Genomic DNA, 24,026 nt, shown 5'->3' on the forward strand with positions numbered 1-24,026 from the left:
GGGAGAAAAGGAAACTCTTTAAAGGGTGAGTCCTTCTCATACTATGTTGAGGATAAAAATGTGTACATAATGTACTCTTTTCGGACAGTCCTCCAGAAACACATCCACACATGCATCCTCACTGTGAGCAAAACGCTTGCACTGCTCCATTTTGTCTCGTTTCTGTTCAGTGCAATCTGTACCGCTATCATCGTTTCATTTCATTATGGAGACTTTGCTGGCTCGCTACAACCACGTCCGCCAACGCCATAAGATGGACAAAGTTAGTGGTCCACTTTCGTATCAAAGCGATACGAGCTCCTAGCTCTTTGAAAGGAAAGTGCACAACAACGAGATGCAGCTTGGAGCATTTACAACCGCTTTGGAGTTTTGTTTTCCCTCGGCATTAACGGGGACTTCGTATCCGCTTGGGAGTTTGTCCTTAGTGGAAGAAATCATCTCTTGAGCGGCATACAGTGGGGCATATTATGGGCATAAGGAATGTGTCTACTGTTTTACAAACTCTACGATGAACATAAAACTACCAAAAGTGGAATTATATAAAAAAAAACCTTGGTCACTGTTTTGCTTGACTCATGGAAGGATCGTTTCTGTCTCCATTTCTTCCTTATAATGATAATTTAAGCTTCATTTACTTCAAGAGTTCGATATCTTTCAACTAACCCTTCACGCTTTAGTTCTCTGTTTACAGACCCTTTACATCTTGGGCATCTTCTTGCTCAGTATCTTGAGCAAACGTCTCGAGAAAGTGCAATATTTTCCTGTTCATAAACGAATATGTACATCCCACCGCTAGACCGCTTCCTTACGGTGGACGACTTTACGATCATTGCAATCCTCGGCGACATGTGAGATACTTCTTTTCGCTCGATTTCGCTCACATCCGCCTCTAAGGAGCACTGTACGAGCTGCTTTTGGGAGCAAATCTTTCGAAGGAGACCTTCCTCGTTTGCCCTCACTCGTTAGACCACCGTTTAAAGGAATTGTCGTCGTAAATCCGTTCACTTTACGAGTGGCAAAGTAGGAGAAAATGGGCCAGAAGATGATTTTAAATAAATAAACAGCCCGTATAATCGGATCATCGTGTGCCTGCACACTTGCTTCGCTCGATCCCGGTTTTGTGTGGTGATGTTTGTGAACGTATTGGGACGCGTTGGTACACTGGTTGATGGGGGGGAGCCATTTTTAGTGTGCGCTCCAGTCAAAATGACATAAACAATGTCGCTCCTACCCCCCCACACTAACGTGCGTCTTGATGAGGTGAATGAGAAATTCGCACCAAACCGGAACCGGCCCAACAATCAATCATTTCTCTAATCAGCCAAAAATTGGTCCACCGTGTAGCGTGGCCGCGTCAGTCTTGAGAGGGCCCTCCCTTAGCACGGACCGTGGATCCAGCACCGGTCGCATCTGCCGTTCCGGTTTCGCATCTTCACCGATCGGGACGCACCGTGCGAGCGCTCGATCTGGGCTAATCAATCAATTAATTGGCCGGGGCGCTTTTCGGAGCGACTGAAAAGCCGATCCCGGCTACGCTGGTGCCGAATTCTTGCACTTCGACGTGGCACATCATCAACGGCCCCGGACCCGGGCTGGCTGTCACGCAGGTTGTCTTGATGCTTCGGCAATGGCAAAAATTCGTTAGCCTAATCGAATCGTGGATGCTGGCAAAATTAATGTCAATTAGTGCCTGCTGTAGATCAGTTCTAAATCATCTCCACCGGAACAGCACAGGTGTCCGGCAACATTTTCGGCGAGGGAGGAAGCTTTGCCCGGTGCCCGAGCTTCCCCGGGTTTGATTGTCTTATTCGAGGCATCAGAGACGTTCAGGCACGGTTCTGTGAAGGTTTTGCCGGGTGCCCGGAGCTGAAAACTAACAACCAGACTTTGTACCAATCGAGGTGACGGAGGGAACCGAGCAATGCAATTAGGGCGCAAGGATGTGTGCATAGGCGCACATGAAGAAAGGGGGAAAGCTAATGTCTCCCCCCTTCCTGCTCCAGTGCCCAAAGATTCGTGACGCTGATGATGAGGAGTTGCACAGCAACGGCCTCAAAGCTCCGTGCAACAAGCTTTCCCTGGCAGGCTTTCCGGCGTGCCCAACATACGCTGAGGGACAAATTGTTCGGACAGGATCATAGATTCTCGAAGCGCGATCGTTTGTTTCAATAAGGCAAATAACGTTTGCAATCGTTGCCTTTTACAGTCGCTGGAGTCTATTGCCTGGGTGTGTGTGTGTGTATCGCTTTTTTCTTCTCTCATCCACTCCCGTATAGTGCTTATGGTAGTGATAATGCCCATTCACATTCGGTTTTTTTTAAGGGTTTTTGTTGGGAAAAGCTTGATTGCAAGCCATAAAATGTCCTCCACGCAGCAATCGGAGAATGCATCCAGCCACTACAGTGGCCTCATGAAAAATAGGAATCGAAAAACGGCGCAACAGCAGTGAGCCGAGTGGTGGTGTGTGTTATTCAATTATCGAAATGATTTCGGGTACTGCGACCGAACCCGCAGTGTGGCGGATGGTACACGTGGCGCAAGCACACAGCCGGAGCCGTAGGGGCCATTCTAATCCCGGTGCAGTACGTTCCGTTAATTGGATTATACCGTTTTTCGGTTTAAATCTTCCAAACATATCCAAAAACATTCACGAGCGCATTGCCGTGCACGGTGTGATAGATGTTGATTCATTTTACGACTTTTCGCCGTAACTTTTCGATCGCGAAACAGCAGTTACGGGTGTGTGTGGCAACTGTCATCTGGGTTGCATGCTGGGACGGGTTTGGTGTGGGATTTGTAAAGGGGAAAAAATCACGTTTCTTAAATTAGCTCGATAAATCTTCATTTGTTGTGCAGTTTCTTGGCTGTGGCGCTTGGGCGTTGGTGCTAAGATGCTAACCGCATGCTGCAGCTGTGCTCTGAGGGTGTAAGTTTAGCAAAGTGCAGCATTGTTAAAGCACTTCCTGTTGCAAAAAAGCGAAAGAGTCGGGAGGTAATGGGTAATAAAATTTACCTTGCTCATTATTTGCATGTAATTATCGCGAGGTGACAGGGAAGTGCAGAATCTGTGCCGTGTTAAGCAGAGATGATAAACAGTAATGCTGTTCGGTGCACAAAGTGAGGTTAAGAGAATATAGCTAAGTCATGGTAGCCATGGCGCCTAGAGGTAGACAATTTGTTTGACAAAATAAGCTTGATATCATTATTGGTGGTAGTTAGTTGGCGATTTCATTTGAAGTGTGTGTTTGGATAAAGGACGAATTAACCTACTCAACACTTGGTTTGATATCGATTCATATCTATAATTGAGTTTCGATGTGCATCTACTGATAGATATATTCGATTACACTTATTTTGTTGATAACAATCTCCCACCAAGTTGATGTTGCAAAGGAAGGTTTTATACGATACAGACCGATAAAAGGATCCTAGAGTAGGGTAGAAGTTGTCCGTCCCGCACGCATCATCCCACTTTCCCTCCCCACAGGAATAGTTGAGCGTTCGGGATCGGGACAATCGTAAACAAATAGGCGCCGGCGTATCGTACACCGTGTTGAATCGCTCAGCGTGAGAACGCATGCTGGTTCCCATTTTCACGCGACTGCCCTGTCCCAGACAAACCAGTCTACCACCAGCCTAACGGATGTGTCGTGCTGGGCGGGAGGAAAAAATAGAAGCAGCGGGAAAAAGTGATTTCATGAATCAAGTGAAAATGAATTTTATCTCAATCCCCGATGGACCAACAAAACTCACCACCTCCGTGTTCCAGGGGTTGAAGCACCTAGGCGCGATGCTGCTTTCGGTGGTTTGTTTTCGAGGAGGACGCACCCCTTGTGGGTTGGGAGGAAGGGAAGGATCACGTGTTGGTGCCGGTGGTCGAACATAAAAAGGCAAACGCAGGGCGTATCGAGGGGTGGTCGTTGGATGGTCGCCGTGTGCAGCTTGATCAGGCGTTCGAGCACCGGGCATCAGGAAAGCAGTCGTAAAACATTATCCCGGGGTCCCTGTTTCCACCCTTCGTGTGTCGAGTGGCCGTGTCGAGTGGGTGCGTTTTGGGTATGTTTCGGATATCATCAAAATTCGTCCTACATTACACGGTTAATGTAGCTGGTAGTACCTTCCCGGGGCCGGTGTACACGCTTACAGGATAACGATCTTGATTTTTCATAGTTGAATGAGTGATGTTGGGGTGTTTGTTAGTTGATTTACCGTTAAATCTTCGAACAAAGACGGTAAGTTATAGATTATGCTAGAAAAAGTAACAGAACAATTCAAAGTGAGAATAAAATAGAAAAGAGGAACGCGTCACATAGTATAACTTCAGGCGCGTATCATCCGCAATGCCAAATAAGACTACAAAAACCGGAGCAAGTGCACGCACACGATCTGTTTTTCCTACGTGACAAGTGTGTGCCACACTGCAGGGGGTTGTAGAATGAGAAGAGAAGTCGTCGAATATAAAACATATTTATGACAGTCACACCAGTGCTTCCCAAAGCGCATAACAATGTTCCACGGCATCCGAGCAGCGGGCTTGTGGCACGAGACGATATTTCCCCTTTCTATATTGTTTTCCCTCGTTTTTTTATTCAAACCATCCAAAGCAAGGATACGGACAACCCTTACGTTTCAAATGTGACATCTTTCCTCTCTTCTATTAAGCTAACATCGAGCAGGATCATTTACTTCACCGCTGGTTGCAAGTGCTTTATGGGGAAAAAACACGACAGACACGACAGGCGGAAATATAATGCGCTAATGTTGCACTGACATCACCACTGTCTCATCCGCCAGATGACCCTCTCAAACTACCCCCTTCGAGCAGTAGTATCGAACGATAAATAATAGTTTGACTTCCGCTCCGGGGGTGTTCTTTTCCCACAATCGCCGAGCGAATCCTTCCCGATTTGTGATCCGGTTGCTCGGTTTTTTGTGCTGCTTTTGGCACCCGACACAGCCGTATGCACTTGTTGTTCCCGTCGTGGAAAAACGCGCTTATCCTCTCGAGGGACTGGCGTGCTCGTGGGAGTCACGCGTTGGTTCTCACGGCAGGTTGCTTGCGCACCAAACAAAAAAAGCATCTTCACGCACACCGGCAACCCAGAAGGACGCCGGTAATTTACGGTTTAATTTAGGAAATTTCCTTTCAATTGTTCTTATAAAACGTCGCTTCTTGGTATGTGGGAAGACAACAATGCGTATTTGTACGGGGGGTTTCCTCACCATTCCTCCTCCCGTTCCGTTCCGTTGTAACATTGACGTTGCTTTGGTTTTTGGGTGGCTCATTTAATAATGGCACCAGTTATCTAATTAAGTAAATTGAATGTCTCGTGAGCCATTTTCTTTGCGTACAGTTTGGCGTTTCCTCTCGCGTGCTCTTCATCTCTCTCTCTCTCTCTGGCTTGGCACTTCCGAACCAGAAAGGATGTAAAAAGATTTTCCACCAACTGCTGTTTACAGAAGCGTAGCGTAATGGGGCGAATGGACCATTAAATGTGTTGTGTCCTCGCTCTCGCGCTTGGTCGCACACCATGCCGTGTAGTTATAAGTGGTCACATTTGCCCCGCCGGTAATTACGAGGCAACGGCTTGGCTACGGTGTGCGGCTGCTTTGTTGCTGGCTGTGCGGATTTAAAACGCCAACGAGCCAACAACAAGCGGTCCTGGCTCGGAGCTGCTGACATCTTTTTGCACTTGACGGAACGTGGTGGAACGGTGGTTTGGTTTTCCAGCAGGCGGGCAGGGGAGAGGGACGGGAATGGGACAATTTTCCATTTTCCCTAATGTTATTAGATTGTGCTTATTTATCAGTAACGGTTTCAGTTATGCTTGAAGTTTATGAAAGAGTCATCGCCGGTTGACACAGGAGCGAGTGAGGCAGAATGGTGAGCTTTTTCTTTGATTAGATACTTAGGTGCACAATCGTACGATAATTACAGCGAAATGGCAAGTAATCAGGGAGAGCACGAGCGGCGAACATTTCACCGACAGCGTCGGGCAGGTGTCGGAAGAGCTTGTAGTTACTTTAGCAAAATGATTGTCTGTAATTAGTGTGTAAGTTAAGCGACAATGAATGCGAATCGCCAAATAAAACGCCTAAATGTATGCACTGCGCTTCACAAGGCTTTCGTTTTAGTACCTTTTGGGGTTGCTTTTTATGGGTTTCAACAGTAAAGAAACCCTTTTGAAACAGTTATATTGGAAAAATGGATAAACATTTGATTAATAAATACGCTGATTTCATATCGGTACTTGTTTGCAATACATTGGCGAGGTCACCCAGCAGTAACAACCCTCTCGCTGTAAACAGCCAATCACATTGACCTTTCCCGTGTATCCCCTTTTGTGGTCCCCAAGGGTGTGTACAGGGTGGGATGGTAGAGGGGACATGCAAAAAGGATACGGTGCAGGTTTGCAGAAAATGGCTAAATTAGTTAAGTACTCTACTGGCCGGGTTAACGCTGCTAAAGTAATTAGCAACAGTCGACAGACACACACACACACACGCTCGTGGCAATCCGCCTGTGTTTGTATGTGTCCTCAATGCATCCGTGGCTCTTGTTTGCATACCCACCTTCACCCCATTCCCGCGGATCATACAGCTTCTCCAGCAACGCAAAATTCCAACAATGAAAACTATCAGAACGCGAACGGGAAAAGTGAAGCGGCCAGGGGTGCATCGGGAAAAGCAAACATTGCCCAGTGCACCAGAGCGCAGCAGCGACACTGTAGGCGTGTGTGTGCTCATGAGAATGGAAAAAATTCGATTAATGTCAATTACAATTTACATAATATTTGCCTCGCACGGATGCATCGGACGGTCGCACAGGATGCAGTTGCGCACAGGTTGGGCACAATTTACGGCCCAGTCCGAACAGGATGGCTGCGTACACAGTCACCGTGCGCGCCTGTGTGTGTGTGTGTGTTTGGGTGTTTGGGTGAAGCGCATTCACACGCGAGATGCGTTTTGGTCGGATAATTTATGATGTCCCGCAACGCTCCCGGAGGCCCCCTCTTTTTGCTCGAGGCGCACATATCGAGTGACACACAGTACTGGTGGTGGTGGTGGTGGTGGCGGTGGTGGTGCAGCGCATCTGTGGTCTTGGGCACGGCCACTGCAAACACGACGGTGGAAAGTGCATCCGCAGTGCCGATGCACCCGCATGGGCAGATTTATGAACGACGAAATGCATCGGGACACTTGCAAGTCGCAAGCGGAAGCATCGGGACGCATGCACATAAATTGTGTCCACTTTTCCAATCCATATTTCGCAACCGAACCTCGGTTCCACCGTTTTCTCAAAGCGCCGGAAGTGTCCATTTCCCCTGTGTTGGGCAGTGTGGCGTGTGTGGCGTGATTGAGTTTGACTTTGGATAAATTGAACGAAAATCAAAAAGCGCATTCCTAGTTCCTTTGGGGGTGGGAGGAGTTGTGTGCTTGTGAAGGCGATAAAAACGGACCGATAAAATCACACACACAAACCCGAGTGCCCAGGACATTCCCGTAACGAGACGTGCTCGGCCCGGGGGTTCGGCCTGGCGGAAACTGATTGCGTAGTGTCGTCCGCGTTGTTTGGTCAGGATGGAAAATAATTAACGAAATTAAATGAATTTATTTGTTTTGCACGGTGGCCCCACCGGCGGTGGGTTGTGTTTGTGTCTGCCTCCTGCGCGGCGATGTTGGGCAGCTTGAGAGCTGTAAGACTGACTGACTGGAGGCGGCACTGCCCGTGGACGTTCGGTTCGGAATGGAACGAACCGAAAAAGGGACACATTGTGGCCATAGCTCAAATTTTATTTCGGCTCTGTTTGAAGTGAAATATTGACAGCGAAACGGTTTTTATGGGAAATTTTCCGGTAACGTTGGTTCGGGTGCGGGAGGCAAGTGATTAATGGGGAGTGAGTTGAGAGGCACCAGCATTGGAATGTTTCAAACCGACTTCATTTAGACGAATGTAAACATACTTCATGTCGTAGTACTTTGGTGATAATTATTTTAACTGTTTTTAAGTAATTTTTTAAATATGAAATATTGTATTAACCGTTTTCTGGACCGAATCACCCTATACCTGGTATAACGCTTATCAACACACTTGAAGAGATGAAGCGCACTAACACGAGGGCAATAGCCAGCTGATTTGCGGACATCTATAGAGCGGCCGGGAAGAAACACGCACATGCAAATGCCCAGATACACTGATAACGTTCAAATGCCACCGTTGCGTTAGTGTTCGAACGATCGCTCTCCGTTGTTGACAGATGATAATTTGACGTTAGCCGCACAGGTTGCTTTGTTTTGCTGTGAAGATGCTGCGGCTCGAGATCGTTTCATTCCGTGTTGTGCTGTTTCTTGCCATTCTCTGCACTGCTAAGGCCGGATTACCGCTGGTGGCGACTACTTGGGGGTTCACCAATGCCACTTTGAGAGGTACGAGACGGGTTTTGGTGACACTTTACACTGTGCTAACATTACCAACTTCCACTTCCAGCCTACCAATCCCTGACGGTGGGAGAGTTTGATCCGATCGAGGCGCTGGTGGAGGGATGCAGCGTGTGCGAGCGGGAGCAGTGCGATGGGACGGTCGGGTTCGGTGGCAGCCCGGACGAGAACGGCGAAACGACGCTGGACGCGATGCTGATGGACGGGAAGACGATGGACATCGGGGCGGTGGCGGCGTTGCGCGACGTGAAGCATGCAGCCGAGGTGGCCAAGTATGTGCTGCGGAACACCAAGCACACGCTGCTTGCCGGCAGCCAGGCGACGGACTTTGCCGTCATGATGGGCTTCAAGCGGGAGTCGCTCCAAACGGACGCGTCCAAGAGTATGTGGAGCGCGTGGAAGAATAATCACTGTCAGCCAAACTTTTGGAAGGTAAGTGTGTGTGTGAGTGTGTGCGTTATGTGCGGGTCATCAGCGGGGTAGGGAGATAAAACCGCACCGTTATCAGTTCAAGGGTGAATTGATTGGGACGTGAAATGATTTGCATAACAGTTTGAAAGCACATTCTTATCATTTTTTCTCTCTCTTCCTTCAGAACGTGATTCCTTCTCCATCAATGTCTTGTGGTCCGTATGAACCAGTGTCCGCCAACTCCGTCCAACCGGACCCTATCGCAGAGCTTGCTTCCGACCGATCTGGGTATGATTTCGGGCAATACAACCACGATACGATTAGCATGATCGTAATTAACGAAGAAGGACACGTGGTGGCAGGAACGTCAACGAACGGAGCTCGCCATAAGATCCCTGGTCGGGTGGGAGACTCTCCAATACCGGGGGCAGGAGCGTACGCAGACTCCGAAGTGGGCGCAGCAGTAGCCACCGGGGATGGAGACGTTATGATGCGCTTTTTACCTTCCCTGCTGGCCGTGGAGGCGATGCGTAATGGTGTAGATCCTACTGAGGCTGGACAGCAGGCGATTGCAAGAATTGCCAAGTACTATCCATCGTTTGTCGGAGGGATTGTCGTTGTGACGAAGGAAGGGAGGTATGGGGCGGCTTGCCATGGGATGAACGAGTTCCCATACTCGGTGGCCGATGGCACCGAAGCCAATGGAGCCGTGCGTGTACTAACCGTCAAATGCTAACCGGTATAAAGGGATTAAAGGAGGGATTACATTCGCAACAACATCGAGTACGACTAATCCTGGCAACCCGGAATCCACCCCCTAAAGTTCGAGCAGCAATTAATACAATCATAATAAAATTATCGACATCAAAATTTTAAATCCACTTTACGGTCGCGTTGATCCGGGGCGATTATGTTGTATTCATTACAAGGCGATAACCTGACACCGGCGATAACTTTAAACAGACGCAACGCGCGGGCAGGCGAAATCATCAATCGTAATCCAATAAAAGGATCCACCTTCGGGGCTTGTTTTGAGCAATCCGGCTCGAGCACACGCGACACGATGGGCTTTCTCGTCTTGTCGGTGTCGACGTGGTCGCTCGTCTTGGAGCAGACGGGCAAACAATCCTTTGTGCCCCGGTTCTGGAGTAACCCAAATGCACTGAGGCAACACACCTATCTCCCAGGCTTTATCCCGTTCTGCAGTGTGTGCAGAGACTATGGTCCATATCTTCGTTTTTTTTGTTTAAGGCAAGCATACCAAACATGCACTCGCTCAGCGAAATATAAACATCGAAATCTGTGTTGAATGTGTTGAAAACGGGGATGCAAAAAGAAGAAGAATTGTAAATAAAATGTTGCACACTGTTTTTTTCATCTCACCGCACTACCATACAGCAGGAATGTCTGATCACAGCGCCGTCCTTCCACACTGGGGAATCGTCCTTAAATTGTTGGCCCGGTTGTTTTGCTTGCAGGGTTTTGTTTGCGTGTGTGTGTATGTCCTTTTGTTGTTGTTGTTGTTGAGCTCAATTCCAACTTGATGTCTCAAGAGGTTTAATACTAGCGGCACCATCACAAACACCCATATTCATTCAGGGAAGCAGTTCTGGAACGTCGAACCAATACTCTCGTACCGAAATAGTTCGACTCTCGCAGGAACTGCATACCCGGGGTAAGAATATTTAGCAAAGAATCGGAAAACGAGCATTTATTTGAAGACGCACCGTGGAAAAGAACTGCTGGCTGGAAACATGATGGGAAAAACGCAATTGTGACGTCACGGAAAACGCTCTCCACGCGTTGCTGTCTGCTCCCGTGCGCTTATTGGTTAGAGCGGCATGTGCAAGGATAGCCACGCCCAGCTGGAAAAACTGTACTTTTCCCCTTAACGGCAGAGGGTTCCTTTGCTGTTGGAAGCTGTTGGGGTGAAACAATATCCTTGCGCACCGGAGAGCTCGAGGCGTACGAACACGTGCCACCGTGTGCAGCAGAAAGAGATCGACCCGCAAAAAGGATACGACTCAGCGTGTGTTTGTGCTCTCGCGCCGCAAGTCTGCCACGGGAAGGAAAAGGACGAACGTGTGCGGTTGGTTGTTGGACCCTCTGCTCTGTTTGCGCCGTCTGCGGCAGGTTGCGTACGGTAAGGGTGCGTGTGACATGTGTTGTTTCCTGTAGGGAAATTGCGCGGGGGAAACCGACGGATCGCCTGCAACAATAGAAAACACCAGCATCAGATGGGACTCTCGTGACGGGACAGGCTTTGAGTTCACATTTATTGAATTAAGCTTATCATTTGATTTCGGCGAATGCAAGCAACCGGTCGCAACCGAGCAGCAGTGGCAGCATCGTCCTTGCATCCTCACGACAAGTCAGTGCGAGCGAAAAGTTTGAGTCGAGATTTCACCGTTGCGCCGATAGGCATTCGTGTGCGGTGTTGGCTGAGGCAAACCCATTTTCCCTCAAAGTGTTCGATTGATGGTTTGGAGCGAATAATAAGGTCCTTTGGTAGGCGCTGTGAAGGGTGGTGAACATAAACAAGGTGTTAATATTGAGAAGAAATTTGAAAACATCTTAAAAGTGCTACTAATGTTGGTCTAAAAATCAAATGATGTGTACGGTACCTATAAAAACGAAGTAAAAATCATCTACACTTCTCTTCGATCTATTACTTGTGATAAAAATAACAATAAAAATCGACCTTTCCGCACGCCACCAATTTACGCGAATGGGCCAATAACCCATCATCAGCCAGGTGCGGTAAAACATTGCGTTCATACACAGTGACGACGTGAAAATCTGCACAATCCGTCGTTTTGTGGAGGCAAGTGCGTGCGAGTGAGGGAAAATTCATGGATAATAAAAATAAATAACGCCGAAAAAAAACACACACTACAGCACACGGAAAACAAAATTGCACTTCAACAACCTTCATCCAGCGGAAGGAAAAACGGTCGGGAAACTCAACTGACAGACATTTCGACGCGTAAGTGAACGAACGAAAGGGAAGAGTGAGGAGAAAAAAACACACCAAATTCAGTGAAAACTACCGCAAAAAAGTACTCAACCGGAAGCAGAGCAGCAAGTACGCGCGGCCAGGCAGCGGCGAGAGCTGGAAATTAATATTTAATTTCAATTCAACCAAACGATCCCCGGGTGTTTGTGTGGGCCAGTGTAAGTGCGTGTGTGTATGCGGGTGCTGGAGGTGTATATTTTTTCCGTTTATCCAGTTTTGGCAGCGAAAAGGTGCGAATTTGGTGTTTTCATTGCGGGTGATTCGAAGCGCGAATCGATGTTTACCTTTTTTGCGCTTTCACGCGGCATGAATTGAACCGTCCATTCCATCGTTCGAAAAATTCCCCCGCGGAAGCGATCAGTGAAAGTATTATTGCAATCAGCATTATCATCATCCGCGTACGCAATTGTGAAGCAAGCCGAGCGAATAAATCGAGCGAGTGCGCCTAGAAGGTAGGCAATCTACGGATAATCGATACTCGGGTGAAGTGTTTACCACGACTTGACTACGCCCTTGGGCAACGTGACTAAACGCTCCGCAGACAGGGCGTCTCCATTGTCTCTTTTTTGTGGTGAAGCGTACATTAAAAAGCCGTCAAAATTTATCCACACGATATGGACTACTCCTACCTTAACCAGGCGGCAGCTAGCTTTGATTCTAGCTGCCTCCAGGGCGGTATGGATCCGACCGGGCTGGGCAATATGCCCTGCTCGTACGGGGACCTCACGTCCTGCAGCCAGATGTCGCAGGCCGCCTATCGCTACACGGCGGCCGCAGCGTCCATGGCGCGGTCGTACAATCCCGTCGGTACCGGGGTCGGACCGGGCAATGTGACGATGAGTGCGCTGCACCACGCAGCCGCCGCAGCCGGGCCCGGATCGCAGTGCTCGGTAATGGGTGGCCGGACACACCAGGACGTGCATCGGGCCTCCATGTTCCAGACATCGATGAATTTGCAGTGTAAGTATAAAACAGATGCTCTCCTATTCGTTTTGCATTACAAGTACAAGGTATAGGTTTATTTTCTGCCTTTTGATTATCAAATGCTTACAAACTATGGGTGTCTTTGCGAGCAGACACAATGTCTGCTCTTAAATTCGTCGTATCAAATCACACAGTTACTACATCGCACTGTGCAGTAGACATCGGGTGTGTAGTAGCGCATTAAATGACGTTACAACGTTCGACAGGAACTGTGGTGAACATATTAAGTACTAGAAAGGAACGCCGTCGTGCGTTCGAATAGCTTAACGGTTGTCTTTATCGCCTAAATGTACAGATCACTTGTGTCTTTTGTTTCTAATTTAAGTCTCTATGCGTTAGGTAGCCAGGTATATCTGGATCGTTCGCCCCTCAAGCAGGGATACTCTTTCGGCGACACTCTTGAATAGCCTTGTCCAGCTGCTCAAAGTCATAGAACACACGATACTCGAGATCGGCTCCCTCGAACACGTTACCCACGGAGGGTTTGAGGTTCAGGAAGAGCAGCAGTTGGTTTCGGCTCTTAAAGTCCTTGATGAGCGTGTCGATAACTTGGGCGGCCGTAAAGTCAGCACCGTAGATGTGCGTACAGTCAATCACGACCGGAATCTGGCTCTTCAGACCGTGCTTGTTGATAAGGTTGCGCACGTAGTCGACCGAGGGGAAGATGAGGCAGCGATCGGGCGTGAGCATGAGATACTTTACACCGCACGGTGTGACGGCCTGGTCCATGTGAATCTTGGGCCGAGCAGCATGGTACAGGATGAAGAGAATGTTCAGCCCAATGCCAACCAGTATACCGTACTCCAGTGGAAGTGCGAGGCAGGCGATGAAGGTAGCAATTCCAGGGATCAGATCTGTTTTCTTGCTTCTCCACATTGGCTTTACGACACGCACCTCAATCATGAAGATAACGGCGGCAATGATGATCGCCGCTAGTGCAGCACGCGGGATGTAGAAGAAGTAAGGAGTGAAGAACAGCAGAGCAAGAATAACAAGCAGACCGGTGTACAGGCCACCGAATGGAGTGCGTACACCACTGGCGTTGTTGACCGCACCACGTGAAAGGGCTCCAGTTCCGGGGTATCCCTGCACGAAAGAGTTAGCAATGTTGGATACTCCAATTGCGATCAGTTCCTGGGTAGCATCTACAGGCTTTCCATCAGCTAGAATACAAAGAACGATCATGTGGAGTTAGACATGATGTTGGGAAAATTCTACAAGGGTTTAATAGCACTTACCAAAAGCCTTGCAGATGGCAATGTTTTCCAGCAGAGCAATCAACGGGATGACAATAAGCATCGATCCCAAACCTTGCAGCAAGTCACCGAAGCTCTCGTACTCCTGGACGATCGTTCCATTGGCATCCCTTACCTCCGGCACCGAGAACGGTGGAGCCTGTACACTTGGCAAACCGCTCGGGACATCTCCAATCATACGGAACGGTTCCTTTCCATTCTCATAGAATGCAGCACCGATGCCACCGCAAACCACCACAATGATCGCATTACGAGCCGTTCCAATAAGCCACAGTGACTTGTTGATGATCTTCTGAGCGACGGACTGATCACAAGCATCCGGAGGTCCAACTTTGATGCGTGGCAGGAGCCTCATCAGCAGCAGCACCACAATACAGATGAAACCCATCAGAGCATCTCCGACCTGGGTGTTGTGTATGTCATCGATAATGGACGACCACTGTTCGATGAAGGTGTTTCCTTTGGCGGCAATGCCCAGCAGATCCTTCACCTGCGAGCTGAGGATGATCAACGAAACGGCGGAAGTGAAGCCGGAGCTTACGGGTCCGGACACAAAGTCAATCAGAAAGCCAAGCCCAAACAGTCCCATCAGCAGCTCGATTAGGCCGGTCAGGAAGCAGAGCAAAACGGCACGCTGCCATACGCCGTCACACGCTTGGAAGGTTAAGAGAGACGCAATTGCGGTGGGTCCCATCGGGACGTCCTTGCAGGAACCGAGCAGGATGTACACGAAGCAACCGATGAAGGAACCATAAAGACCGTACTGAAGAAGAAGACAAAAGAAGACAGTGAGATTCAAGTCTGTTTCTAGACACATAAATCATCGGGACTGATTCTTACTGCAGCGGGTAATCCGGCAATGCTACTGTAAGCGAGTGCCTGCGGGATGACAGTGAGTCCCACGGTAATACCAGCCACCAGGTCTCCGACAGCATCATCCATGTTGTACTTTGGCAGCCAGTTCAGAACCGGAACACGTTTGTAGAGGATCTTACGGCGGCACATGTTCTTGCACTTGCGCCGGGCCCAAGGCCCAATAGCTTTGATCTGATCCATCGTTGACTGTTTGTCGTCCGTCACTGCGTGCGTGCGAGAGCATGTGGGGCGTTAGTACAGCAATCAGAAGGAAAAGAGCGTATACGGTATATCTACTTACGTATGAACTCGTTGCTACCGCGATACCCGACAACATCCTTGTGAATCGGTGGCACACTCAGGGAGTGCTGGGAGCCGCTCAACCCATGTATGTTGTAAACTGAGGCGGACTTGATTTGCACCTTATCCAGCTGTGTGTCGCTGGACGTTCGTCTGTGTTGTGGAGAAAGAGAGAGAGAACAAAGTGTTGTTCTTAGTGGGCTGTTTGTTGTGAACTGTTGCCGTTGGTGTTGTTTTTCACATTTTCTTCATAAAACGCGCGGCCAGCTGGAGTCATCAGCAAAATGTGCGAATTGAGCCGGCTATGAGTCATCAATGTGTTAAACCTTTGGCGTGCTTCAGTGTACACGCTTCCTCAAGGTCGCCCTTGGAGCAAAGCTGCGCAATAAACGGATTTTCAAGTGCAACTTTGAGGTGTTGGACCACACGCCACGGGTAATCCAGTTTCAATGCAATAGGCTTACAGTGAAGTGATATTGGAAGACATTGAGTGCCACTGCTTGCACTATTCTCGCTTGATGCGGATTTAAACAACAGTGCTTAGCTACAAATCACCTTCTTCGCTCATAGTTACATAAAACAAATGAGGAAAGAACAAAAAAAATGAAGGAAATAATCATTTTTTATTGTTTCCATAACTAACGTTAAAGACGCCTACCGACAATCGCTTGTCGGAACACAACGGAGAGCAGCGTTTAGCGGTCGTTGTGTTGGTGTGCTAAAATTAACATTTTTGCCAATGCCTGCTTTAATGTCTACTGTATTCCACATGTGCGATGGGATGATGTGATGCTTGGGAGAGGGATGAGCTAAAGAAGAACTCGGAACGATGTTCTAATCACCAGAATCAGCTGACGTAACACGAGCTTGGTTGGCGTCCCATAAATCTGGGTCGCAAAGCGCAAGTGTTGGAAAAACATGCACACTTATTGAGACGAAAGTAAAAGTAACGATGCTTATTAGGAGCATTGTTTTAGTGTTCTTCCTGGTATATAGCACGTCACCAACGCGGCAAACTGCTTGTCGCAAAACTAACGTCAGATCATAATTTATTCACCTGTCCGTGGCTTACTCACGCTCGTGTTTGCTACCTTGCTGATAGCACGAGTGCGGTCACGTTTGCCGGGTTGTACGTAGACTGGTTAGAATTAGCATCGCACCGCAACGCCTATCGGCCATAAATCCACCGTCGTGTCTCCACTGTGTAAGGATAAACAGAGCGTGTCCGTCTGCGCCAGGTGGTAAATCTGTTCCGTCCACTCGAAGGCGCTCGTGTGCTCCCGCTTTGGAGTGTGTACCCGTAGTATGCTTAACTAATCGTGCCATACTGCTACGTGTAATGAACCCCAGGCCGGATGCAAATGGACAGCAAAAAAAGAAGGGTTGTTACTTCGAAATGTGATTAATTGCTGATATTTGAAGCATTTCCACCGGTGCCAGAGTGCGCGCTGCCAGAAGAAAAACACGTGCAGTGCAATGAACGGCCATGATTTTGACCGCGAATCTGCTCCCACTGCATCCCGAGTTTTGGGGATGTGTGGTTTCAAGTGCGGCGTTTTAACCGATTTTGGCAGCCAATCACTTTTGACAACGCGTGCACGGATTGTTTGTACACCCCGAGATGAGTTCTCTCGTACGATTGCAACACAGGGCCCTTAGGGCTGGGGAGATGAACGATAGGTGAAGTATTCACGTGATGCGCTCATGTGAGGTGCTGGTTGAGAGGAAACGAAGAGTAAACCATCCATGCTCAATGGGTGCGGAAGTTCTCGCTAGTGATGTGATGAAACTGGCCGAAACGGGCCATGACAGAGACACAGCCAGGTTGTCTTTGGTGACCGAGATCAGCCCCTGAGAAACCATCGTGGTACGTGAAGTTCATGAACGCGAGAACGTAATTTGGGCAAGTCTATTTTCGGAACAACGACGCGACGTATGTGTATCTCTGGCTTTGCCGTGTACCGTTTAACAGCATCAACAGAAACGCTTCTGCTTGAATGCTGAACGATTCAACCTTCCTTTTTTTCGAGACAATTGCAGTCAGCTGATACAGCTCTGTTCAGCTCAGGATCCTGTCCAAGCTCTTGGTTTGATGTCTCAATATCTCCAGGTACCAGTAAACTGTCCACTTTTGATGGTGTCAAAAGCTATCAAAAGCTTATTGCCTAGCCTTCATTGCACGCGGTTGATATCAGCGCTGGCTCGTGGCAACTCGATTGACAAGTTGCAAGTGCACCTGAGGTACTGCCACAATTCGCATACGCACTCACACAGTTGGCACGCTGTCCACCGCAATGCCAAAGGTGTCAATTGTCGCGATAAGGCCGTTTTGATGGGTGGCAATAAAAAAAGAGACAGCCAAGTTTAAGCAAAAAGAAACTAAAACTCGATTATGATCGTGTGCGATTGCTGCTGATGATGCCCCGCGCGAGAGTTCAATCTGACGTGAGTGTGTGTCATGTTGACAAGGGTGGAGGGAGCTGTCCATTTGTCAGCGCGATATTACTTCACGAGACCGGTGATAACGACGGGTCGTGCTTGATGCCGCTTGCCAATCATGGAAAGTGGAAAAATCGCATCACACGGGCCACCACGGGTCCACATAACGACAAGCGGCATATGTTGTCGGAATGCTGGAAGATTGTTCCGTGTTTTTTTGTTGTGTGTGTGTGTGTGTTTGCAGATTGCACCCTTTCGCAATTTGCACAGTGTTCAAATTTATCAGCTAATATATGACATTAGAGCACGTAGCGGAGATGGTCAAACAGCGCGGGGGAAAAATTGCCACAAACAAACAAACAGAGCAATTTTGGGCAGCATCGGCAAAGATAAGGGTGGCCAAATCTTTACTTTACCACCAAAGCACGCGATTCTTATCATCGCTAGCGGCGCTGCTTAATTAGTTTGCCTTTGTGGGCTTTTTTGTGCAGATTTTTCGGGCATGTTTACCCGGCGGGGGATGGGAAACGTTTTACTGGAACAACATCATCCAGTACACAGCATTAGTCACACGGGCTGTAAACCGTACGGGTATCGTATCGCATTGCGTCTCGTGCGCTCAAGCGATCACGAGATTCTTCGTGGTGTCCGATGTTACGGGGTACTGCTGACTGCCCACAAACAACGCTTACCGAATGTCTATCCGTGGGATGGTAAGGCTGAAGGTGCTGCTGGTCGCAGGTTCTGGCGAATCGTTGTTGTTGGCCATCACTGAAACACTCGCGAACGTTCAATGAGCTCAACGCGCGATTTACTCGAAAGTCTGGCCCAACCGAAAGCTACCGACTAACTGACTGATCGCCGATACCGATTTGCATCGAGCTGAAACCCTTGCGAATCCTTCCGAGCGAAAGTGGCCGAAGTGAATGTTGTTGTTTTTTCTTGGCGTATGCAATACACGGACAAAAAAAGGCACGTATTTTTACCCACGAGATCGAGCATCGGCTCAGTGTCTTGGATCACTGACAAGTGTACGACTGCCAGCACTAGCAAGTGTCAACTGCGACCGCGAAGCGGTCCCTGCTCTAGGACGTGTTTGCGTCAGCTGTCAATGATTTGCGTGTGCATATGGCGTTGTTTACTTTCGCCGTTTTTTTGCTCCTTTGCTCCATTTTCAAGCTGATGCCTTAACCATCTTATGCCTTGTGTAGGTGTTTCTTCTTGTGCTAATTCAACAAAAAGTTACGTAAAATCCCTATCAGTCTAGATCAGTCAGGCTGAAAGCTTCCTTATTATGTGGACCCTACGAGGTAAGCGCACGCAGAACGATAACTGCAATTGGCATGCAATTGGTCGCTTACCGTGGTTGTAGTGATAAAGGCCCTGGTGATGCTAATCGTTCAAGTGCTTCCAACAGCTCGGCTAGTGACGTCCAAGTCCAAGTCCATAAATCACTTCATGTGCGTGGTTGAAGCTCACGAGCAATCTTAGCAAAAGACGCAAAAACGAAGCTTAGCGGGCGAATTTTCACAAACAAACACGTGCGTACGATCAATCGGGCGACTGCTAATAACACTGCGAATGAGATTGTGTTCGCTAATCTGTTCGCAAAAGCGAAGCTCGTATCGCCGGCTCGTATCTGATCGCGACAGAATGCGTTTAATTGCTCAATTTAGTCGGTGGTTTTTGATTGATTTGGTCGTGCAGTGTACGTGGATGGATTTTTCGCAAAGTGTTAGTGCTGTTTGCATGGATTATGATAATTCACGGGTGACGGAATCGTACGATTAACCGGATGACGGTTTGTTATCTGCCCGTACAGCTCGGCAGTGTGCTGAGCGTGGCTAGGGTAACGTCGTTCGCGTTATCATAGGCGATCTTTAGTCCGATCGTTGAACTAAGTGCGTTACGTTAGCGCGTTACTCTTTAAACATGGCTTTTCGGAACGGTGCAACGAACGATGAAAAGACGTCTCGAAGCAAAAGGAATTAACTAGAAAATATGAGCATGTAATCATTCTTCGAGGTATGAGGTGTGTATGTGTAGCTTGAACAATGCAAAAAGAGAACAAAATGACGCGCGCGAAAAATAGACATTTTTCTACTCTTTCCCCGACTCTGTTTGCCCAGACTTGCAAAAGAGTTGTTAGCGTTTGTTTCGGTTTCGTGTTGTTTTGTAATTGATTCGCAGAATTTCGAGTGGCCATGTGGGAGTCGCTGTGTGCTTCTTCACTTTCATCATACAAGGACGTGATAATGAAAGATCAATTGGAAAGTGCTTTTTTCATTCTAGCACCAAGTGATGTTAGCACACCTGCTCGATTTCAGCCGCTCCAGACACTTGTCAAAGCGCTTGTACCAGAGAACCAAGTGTATGTGTGCAAAATGTACTATTTGATGTATAGAAAGGGCGCCCGATAAGGCGTTGCTTGTTTTGCTGTTCATTCTTAAGTTGGCTCAATGTTAAGTTTGCCTTGGTTTAAATAGTTTCTATTAGTTTTATCTCCACAGACGTGGCGCATGTGCTTGACAAGTGTCCGGTAGTGTGACGAAACCAAGATTGGTCGCGAGAAGAGCAAATACTTCACTAGCGCATTAGGTCAGCCATGTGAGGATGTGTAAAACTAGATCTAGGTCCACTTGTAGTGTTGTTTTACGATGCAACCTAAAAGCCCTGGATGGACTGTGCCGAACAAAGAAGCGAAAGATAGATACTTACGACATTGTAGATCTTGTATTGCTGCTACCGTTGCGAGATTATTTCACAAAACACACACACTACACGCACCACAATAATCCCGCTACACTTTAGAAGACTTTTGTTCGAATTAAAAATCTTCAAATCAAACGCCGTAGCACACAATTCCACCGGCAGCGTGCCTGCGCAAGCACTTTCCCAAGTGGGAGGCTTTGCTTGACGGTTCAGTCGTCACGGTTCAGGATGTGGAGACGGAAAACTCAGGGAACCCTTCCGTACCGTGCGCCAACGGTTTACTGAGCCGACTCGGCCGATGGTGGGGAAATTTTAATCGAATCTGTCCACCCGGCAGAAGGTGCTCACAGTAACGCGCAAGAAGCGTGTCCGCGGCCCCGTCGGTAGCCTTTGCGGCCGGCGCGAGAGGGAGCGAAACGGCTGTGAATTGTTTGAATTGCATCTCTCTTTCTTTCGCCCCCATCGGGTAGGGCGGGGGTCTAGTAATTTGTTTGTCTTCTCTCTTATGTTCTAAACGGACACTTGGTTTGCGGAGCGGAGCGGAGTGGCTCTCAGACAAAAAGGTCTCGTCTTACGCCGCTCAGGCTGAGCGGCTCGCGCAAAAGGCGCGCAAAATTCTCTCCTATCGCGTTCGTATCAGTAAGGTAAATTAGAAGAGCGGGAGATAGAGGACGCTATACGGACTGGGGCGATACACAGAAGGAAAACAGTAGGTGTACTAAAAAGTTATGTCAATATTTAAGTTAAAAAATGTTTACGAGGAGGATAAGAAATTTGTTACAAGACTAAGCAATTAATTCATATGCGATGTGCACTATACAAACATTTAAAACTTTTTAATGCAGTAACACACCAAAAAACGTCTAACATTGCACCGTTTCTCAAAGTTAGAATTAATCGTTTGCTTCCTCTCTGGTCGTGAGAACGCTTGCAAACGTTGACGATTTCTCGCCGATTGTCTTATCTCGTCGATCAGCTTCGTCGGCGAGCGATCGCAAAACGTTCCACCCCGCGTTTATCTTTCCCAAGCCACGGAAAGGGGGGAGAAACATGCCGTTCACAGCAGCGCGGGAGCAGTAAGAAATCGAATCTACTAATTGACAATTGAAGTTTACCGTTTAAGTGGGTTGTTCCGCGGTTGTCTCGTGCGGCAGGCATCCGATAATGGCAGTTCGCACGCGAGTAAACAGCGCCATCCGCGCACGCTCGTGCGTAAACGTAACGTGTTTCCGCATGGTGGTAGCTGGCGACAAACACACGCTGGCGGTCGAAAACAACAAAATATTAATAAAAGCATAAATCATGGGCCCGGGTTGGGACGATTGGGCGGTTTGCGTCACTTTGCTTGTGCGGAGCGCTTACAGGTGATGGAAGAAATGCGCGATAGAGCGAGCCTCATAAAACATAGGCAAACATGCGGGAATGCCGCGGAACGGCAAACAAGCAAGATAACCTGCTGAAGTTTGCTCCTTCAACCCGCTCGCACAGTGCGAAACTGCATGTCCGTTTTCTTTGGACCTAGAATTGACCTCTGCGTCTCGGGACGCGATACACCCGTCCATGCCGTATGGCAGCTGGCACCGAAGCCAACTGTCTGCTGTCACCAAGGCGCGAGGATGAGTATTATGCACGATAAAAACATGCTCATAAACACTCATCCCATCGCACCCGATAACGACCCGGGACGGCGCGGTAAGGTGCCATTGTCTGTTTGTAGGTCGTCATGCGTCACCCGCGCCGTGGAGGCTTCTAGAGCTGCAAAGCTCGCACAAAGTTTCGCTAGCGGCAAACGTACACACAAACAGCCTTGAAAAATCTATCAGCTGCGGGTGCTATCGGTCATTGCGAATCCATTCAACGCAGGGCCATAAAGCGGAGGTCCGAAAATAGATTGACAAAAGCTTTATGGGCTATTCTCTTCCAAACGGGAAGGCGAAGGGTGTTGTTTTCTGGGCAATCAGATCGGATCAAAATCAGGTCAGTTTTATTGGCCTTAGAAGGGAAGATGGATGGAAGGTGTCGTTTGGATTAGAAACGTTTTTTTACGCGGATGAATGGTAGGAACGCCCGGTGATAAGGGAGTTGTCATATCCGTGCGAAACCATAAATTTCGCCAGGCTGATAAGGCAGACCCGGCAGGCCCTGAGACTTTACGCTAATTGGTGCAATATTGAGGGTGTTTCGTTGTAGTACGCCATGTTTACGATGTTTGTTCGGCCGGCTTGGAGGCCGGTCCGTGTGCATCTCGAGCGGAAAAACGATCTAGTTGTCGCTATCTGCTACGATCGGTGTGTTTATTTTGGGATGCTACTGTAGCGAGATGAGTGATGCAAATTGCATAGCTCTAGGCGTTCGAGCTCTGTTCGCATCGCATCACATGACTAACGTCTCCGAAGCACGCTTTCCCCGAAAAGCCATTAAAACCAAAGCCCCCGCAAACCCATTATCGTAACTAATCGACCACAAAGCAAAGCTATCCACCGTGCCATCAGCCAATTAAGTCACCATGGGCAGCAGGCGTCGAACCGGAAGCGTTAAGGGTCACGTAACACTTAGTAACACATTCCTGCTTACCTGGAGACGAATGGCCCACGTTCGAATGCAAAGCACACACACAGTGGGCCGGGTGGGCAGTGATTTAAAGTTGCATGAAGATCCGTCCGAAGTTAGCCGAAGCAAGCCTGCGGACTTCTTGCCAGAGTGGTATCGAGCCCGTAAGCAAGACGATAAATATCGGCCACTAATTGTGCAAATGCTGGACGTTGGCAGGCTCCAGTTCCCGGGGCACGCACAGGAACGAACGGGATGTAGCCTCGCTAACGATCGCAGCCGAGGCCGCAATTAAACCACATTAGCTCTGTAAAACGGTGCTCTAATAGCGTTAATGTTATAGGCACTAAATTTACATTACACGCACGCAGCCTCCTTGCATGTGGCCCTGCGGCGTTGGCGGTTGGTGGTTTTAGATATTCGTCTCACGAGCAGCCCGAGCTCCAAAGTGAAAGCTGGCGTTGTGGAATAGTCCCTCATAAATAATTCCTTCCCATTCTTGGGACTAGGGAATGGTAAGAAAGTTCTGGCTGGTTCGGTAGTGTCTTAGTCTACCCTACCACATGTGCACAACTGAGCGGCTACGGTGGACGGTTCTGTTCATTTCCTTCAATGGGGAAAGCCGCTCTAAAGTCAAGAATGGATCGGCATCGTACCAGACCGGACGACAAAACGGTTGTGTGCCATAGTCGTGCCTTGAAACGAGACCAAAACGGCACACATGGAAGACATGCACACACACAGCTGGCAGGTCGGTATGTGGTTGAGCGTCGGTTTTATCTCGATGGGCCCCCGGCCCCCGGTCTCGGGGTTGGTCCCCGGTTGACGATGATTATCACTGATGCCGGCGTAATTGGTAGTGTAATAATAAATTAACATTGCCCAAACCATAACTCTGGCCACCGGAACCATTCTCTATCGCTTGTATGTGAGCCTGCCTGTGTGTGTATGCCTTTGTCTCTGTTTTTCTGTTCCGTGCAGCAGCACTCGCTCCCACTGGAAGTTTGCGTTCGAGAATCTGACGTTGGAAATCTTTGGGGATTTGCAGGCAGGGACTAGAATGG

At 48.5% G+C, this 24,026-nt stretch overlaps 3 protein-coding genes across 5 annotated transcripts in view; 2 read left to right on the top strand and 1 right to left on the bottom strand.

Moving 5' to 3' along the window:
* The first annotated feature begins 8,098 nt into the window (after positions 1-8,098).
* LOC1280393 (putative N(4)-(beta-N-acetylglucosaminyl)-L-asparaginase CG1827) lies at positions 8,099-9,727 on the top strand. Its single transcript, XM_320240.6, has 3 exons — positions 8,099-8,427; positions 8,489-8,871; positions 9,035-9,727. The coding sequence occupies exons 1-3, from the start codon at positions 8,307-8,309 to the stop codon at positions 9,584-9,586; spliced, it is 1,056 nt and encodes a 351-aa protein (XP_320240.5). The 5' UTR covers positions 8,099-8,306; the 3' UTR covers positions 9,587-9,727.
* A 1,200-nt stretch (positions 9,728-10,927) lies between these two features.
* Positions 10,928-24,026, top strand: part of LOC1280391 (paired mesoderm homeobox protein 2A) — a 36,776-nt gene continuing 23,677 nt past the window's right edge. Inside the window, exon 1 of the mRNA XM_061659999.1 lies at positions 10,928-12,826. Within this exon, the coding sequence (XP_061515983.1) occupies positions 12,481-12,826 (346 nt within the window). The 5' untranslated portion in view covers positions 10,928-12,480. The remainder of the gene's footprint in view (positions 12,827-24,026) is intronic.
* LOC1280392 (sodium-independent sulfate anion transporter) lies at positions 12,853-20,709 on the bottom strand. Of its 3 annotated transcripts, XM_061659980.1 has the most exons (6): positions 20,419-20,709; positions 19,062-19,186; positions 15,263-15,414; positions 14,947-15,185; positions 14,089-14,869; positions 12,853-14,013 (listed from the first exon to the last, which is right to left on the bottom strand). In XM_061659980.1, exons 4-6 carry the CDS (start codon positions 15,160-15,162, stop codon positions 13,220-13,222), a joined length of 1,791 nt encoding a protein of 596 aa, XP_061515964.1. In that variant the 5' UTR covers positions 15,163-15,185; positions 15,263-15,414; positions 19,062-19,186; positions 20,419-20,709; the 3' UTR covers positions 12,853-13,219. The 3 variants fall into 3 exon arrangements, with proteins under 3 accessions (XP_061515964.1, XP_320239.4, XP_061515962.1); XM_320239.5 differs by lacking the exon at positions 19,062-19,186 and having other exon boundaries at positions 20,419-20,708; XM_061659978.1 differs by lacking the exons at positions 19,062-19,186; positions 20,419-20,709 and adding an exon at positions 18,393-18,616.

The sequence above is a fragment of the Anopheles gambiae genome, chromosome 3 (assembly GCF_943734735.2).
Source record: "Anopheles gambiae chromosome 3, idAnoGambNW_F1_1, whole genome shotgun sequence".
Taxonomy (NCBI): domain Eukaryota; kingdom Metazoa; phylum Arthropoda; class Insecta; order Diptera; family Culicidae; genus Anopheles; species Anopheles gambiae.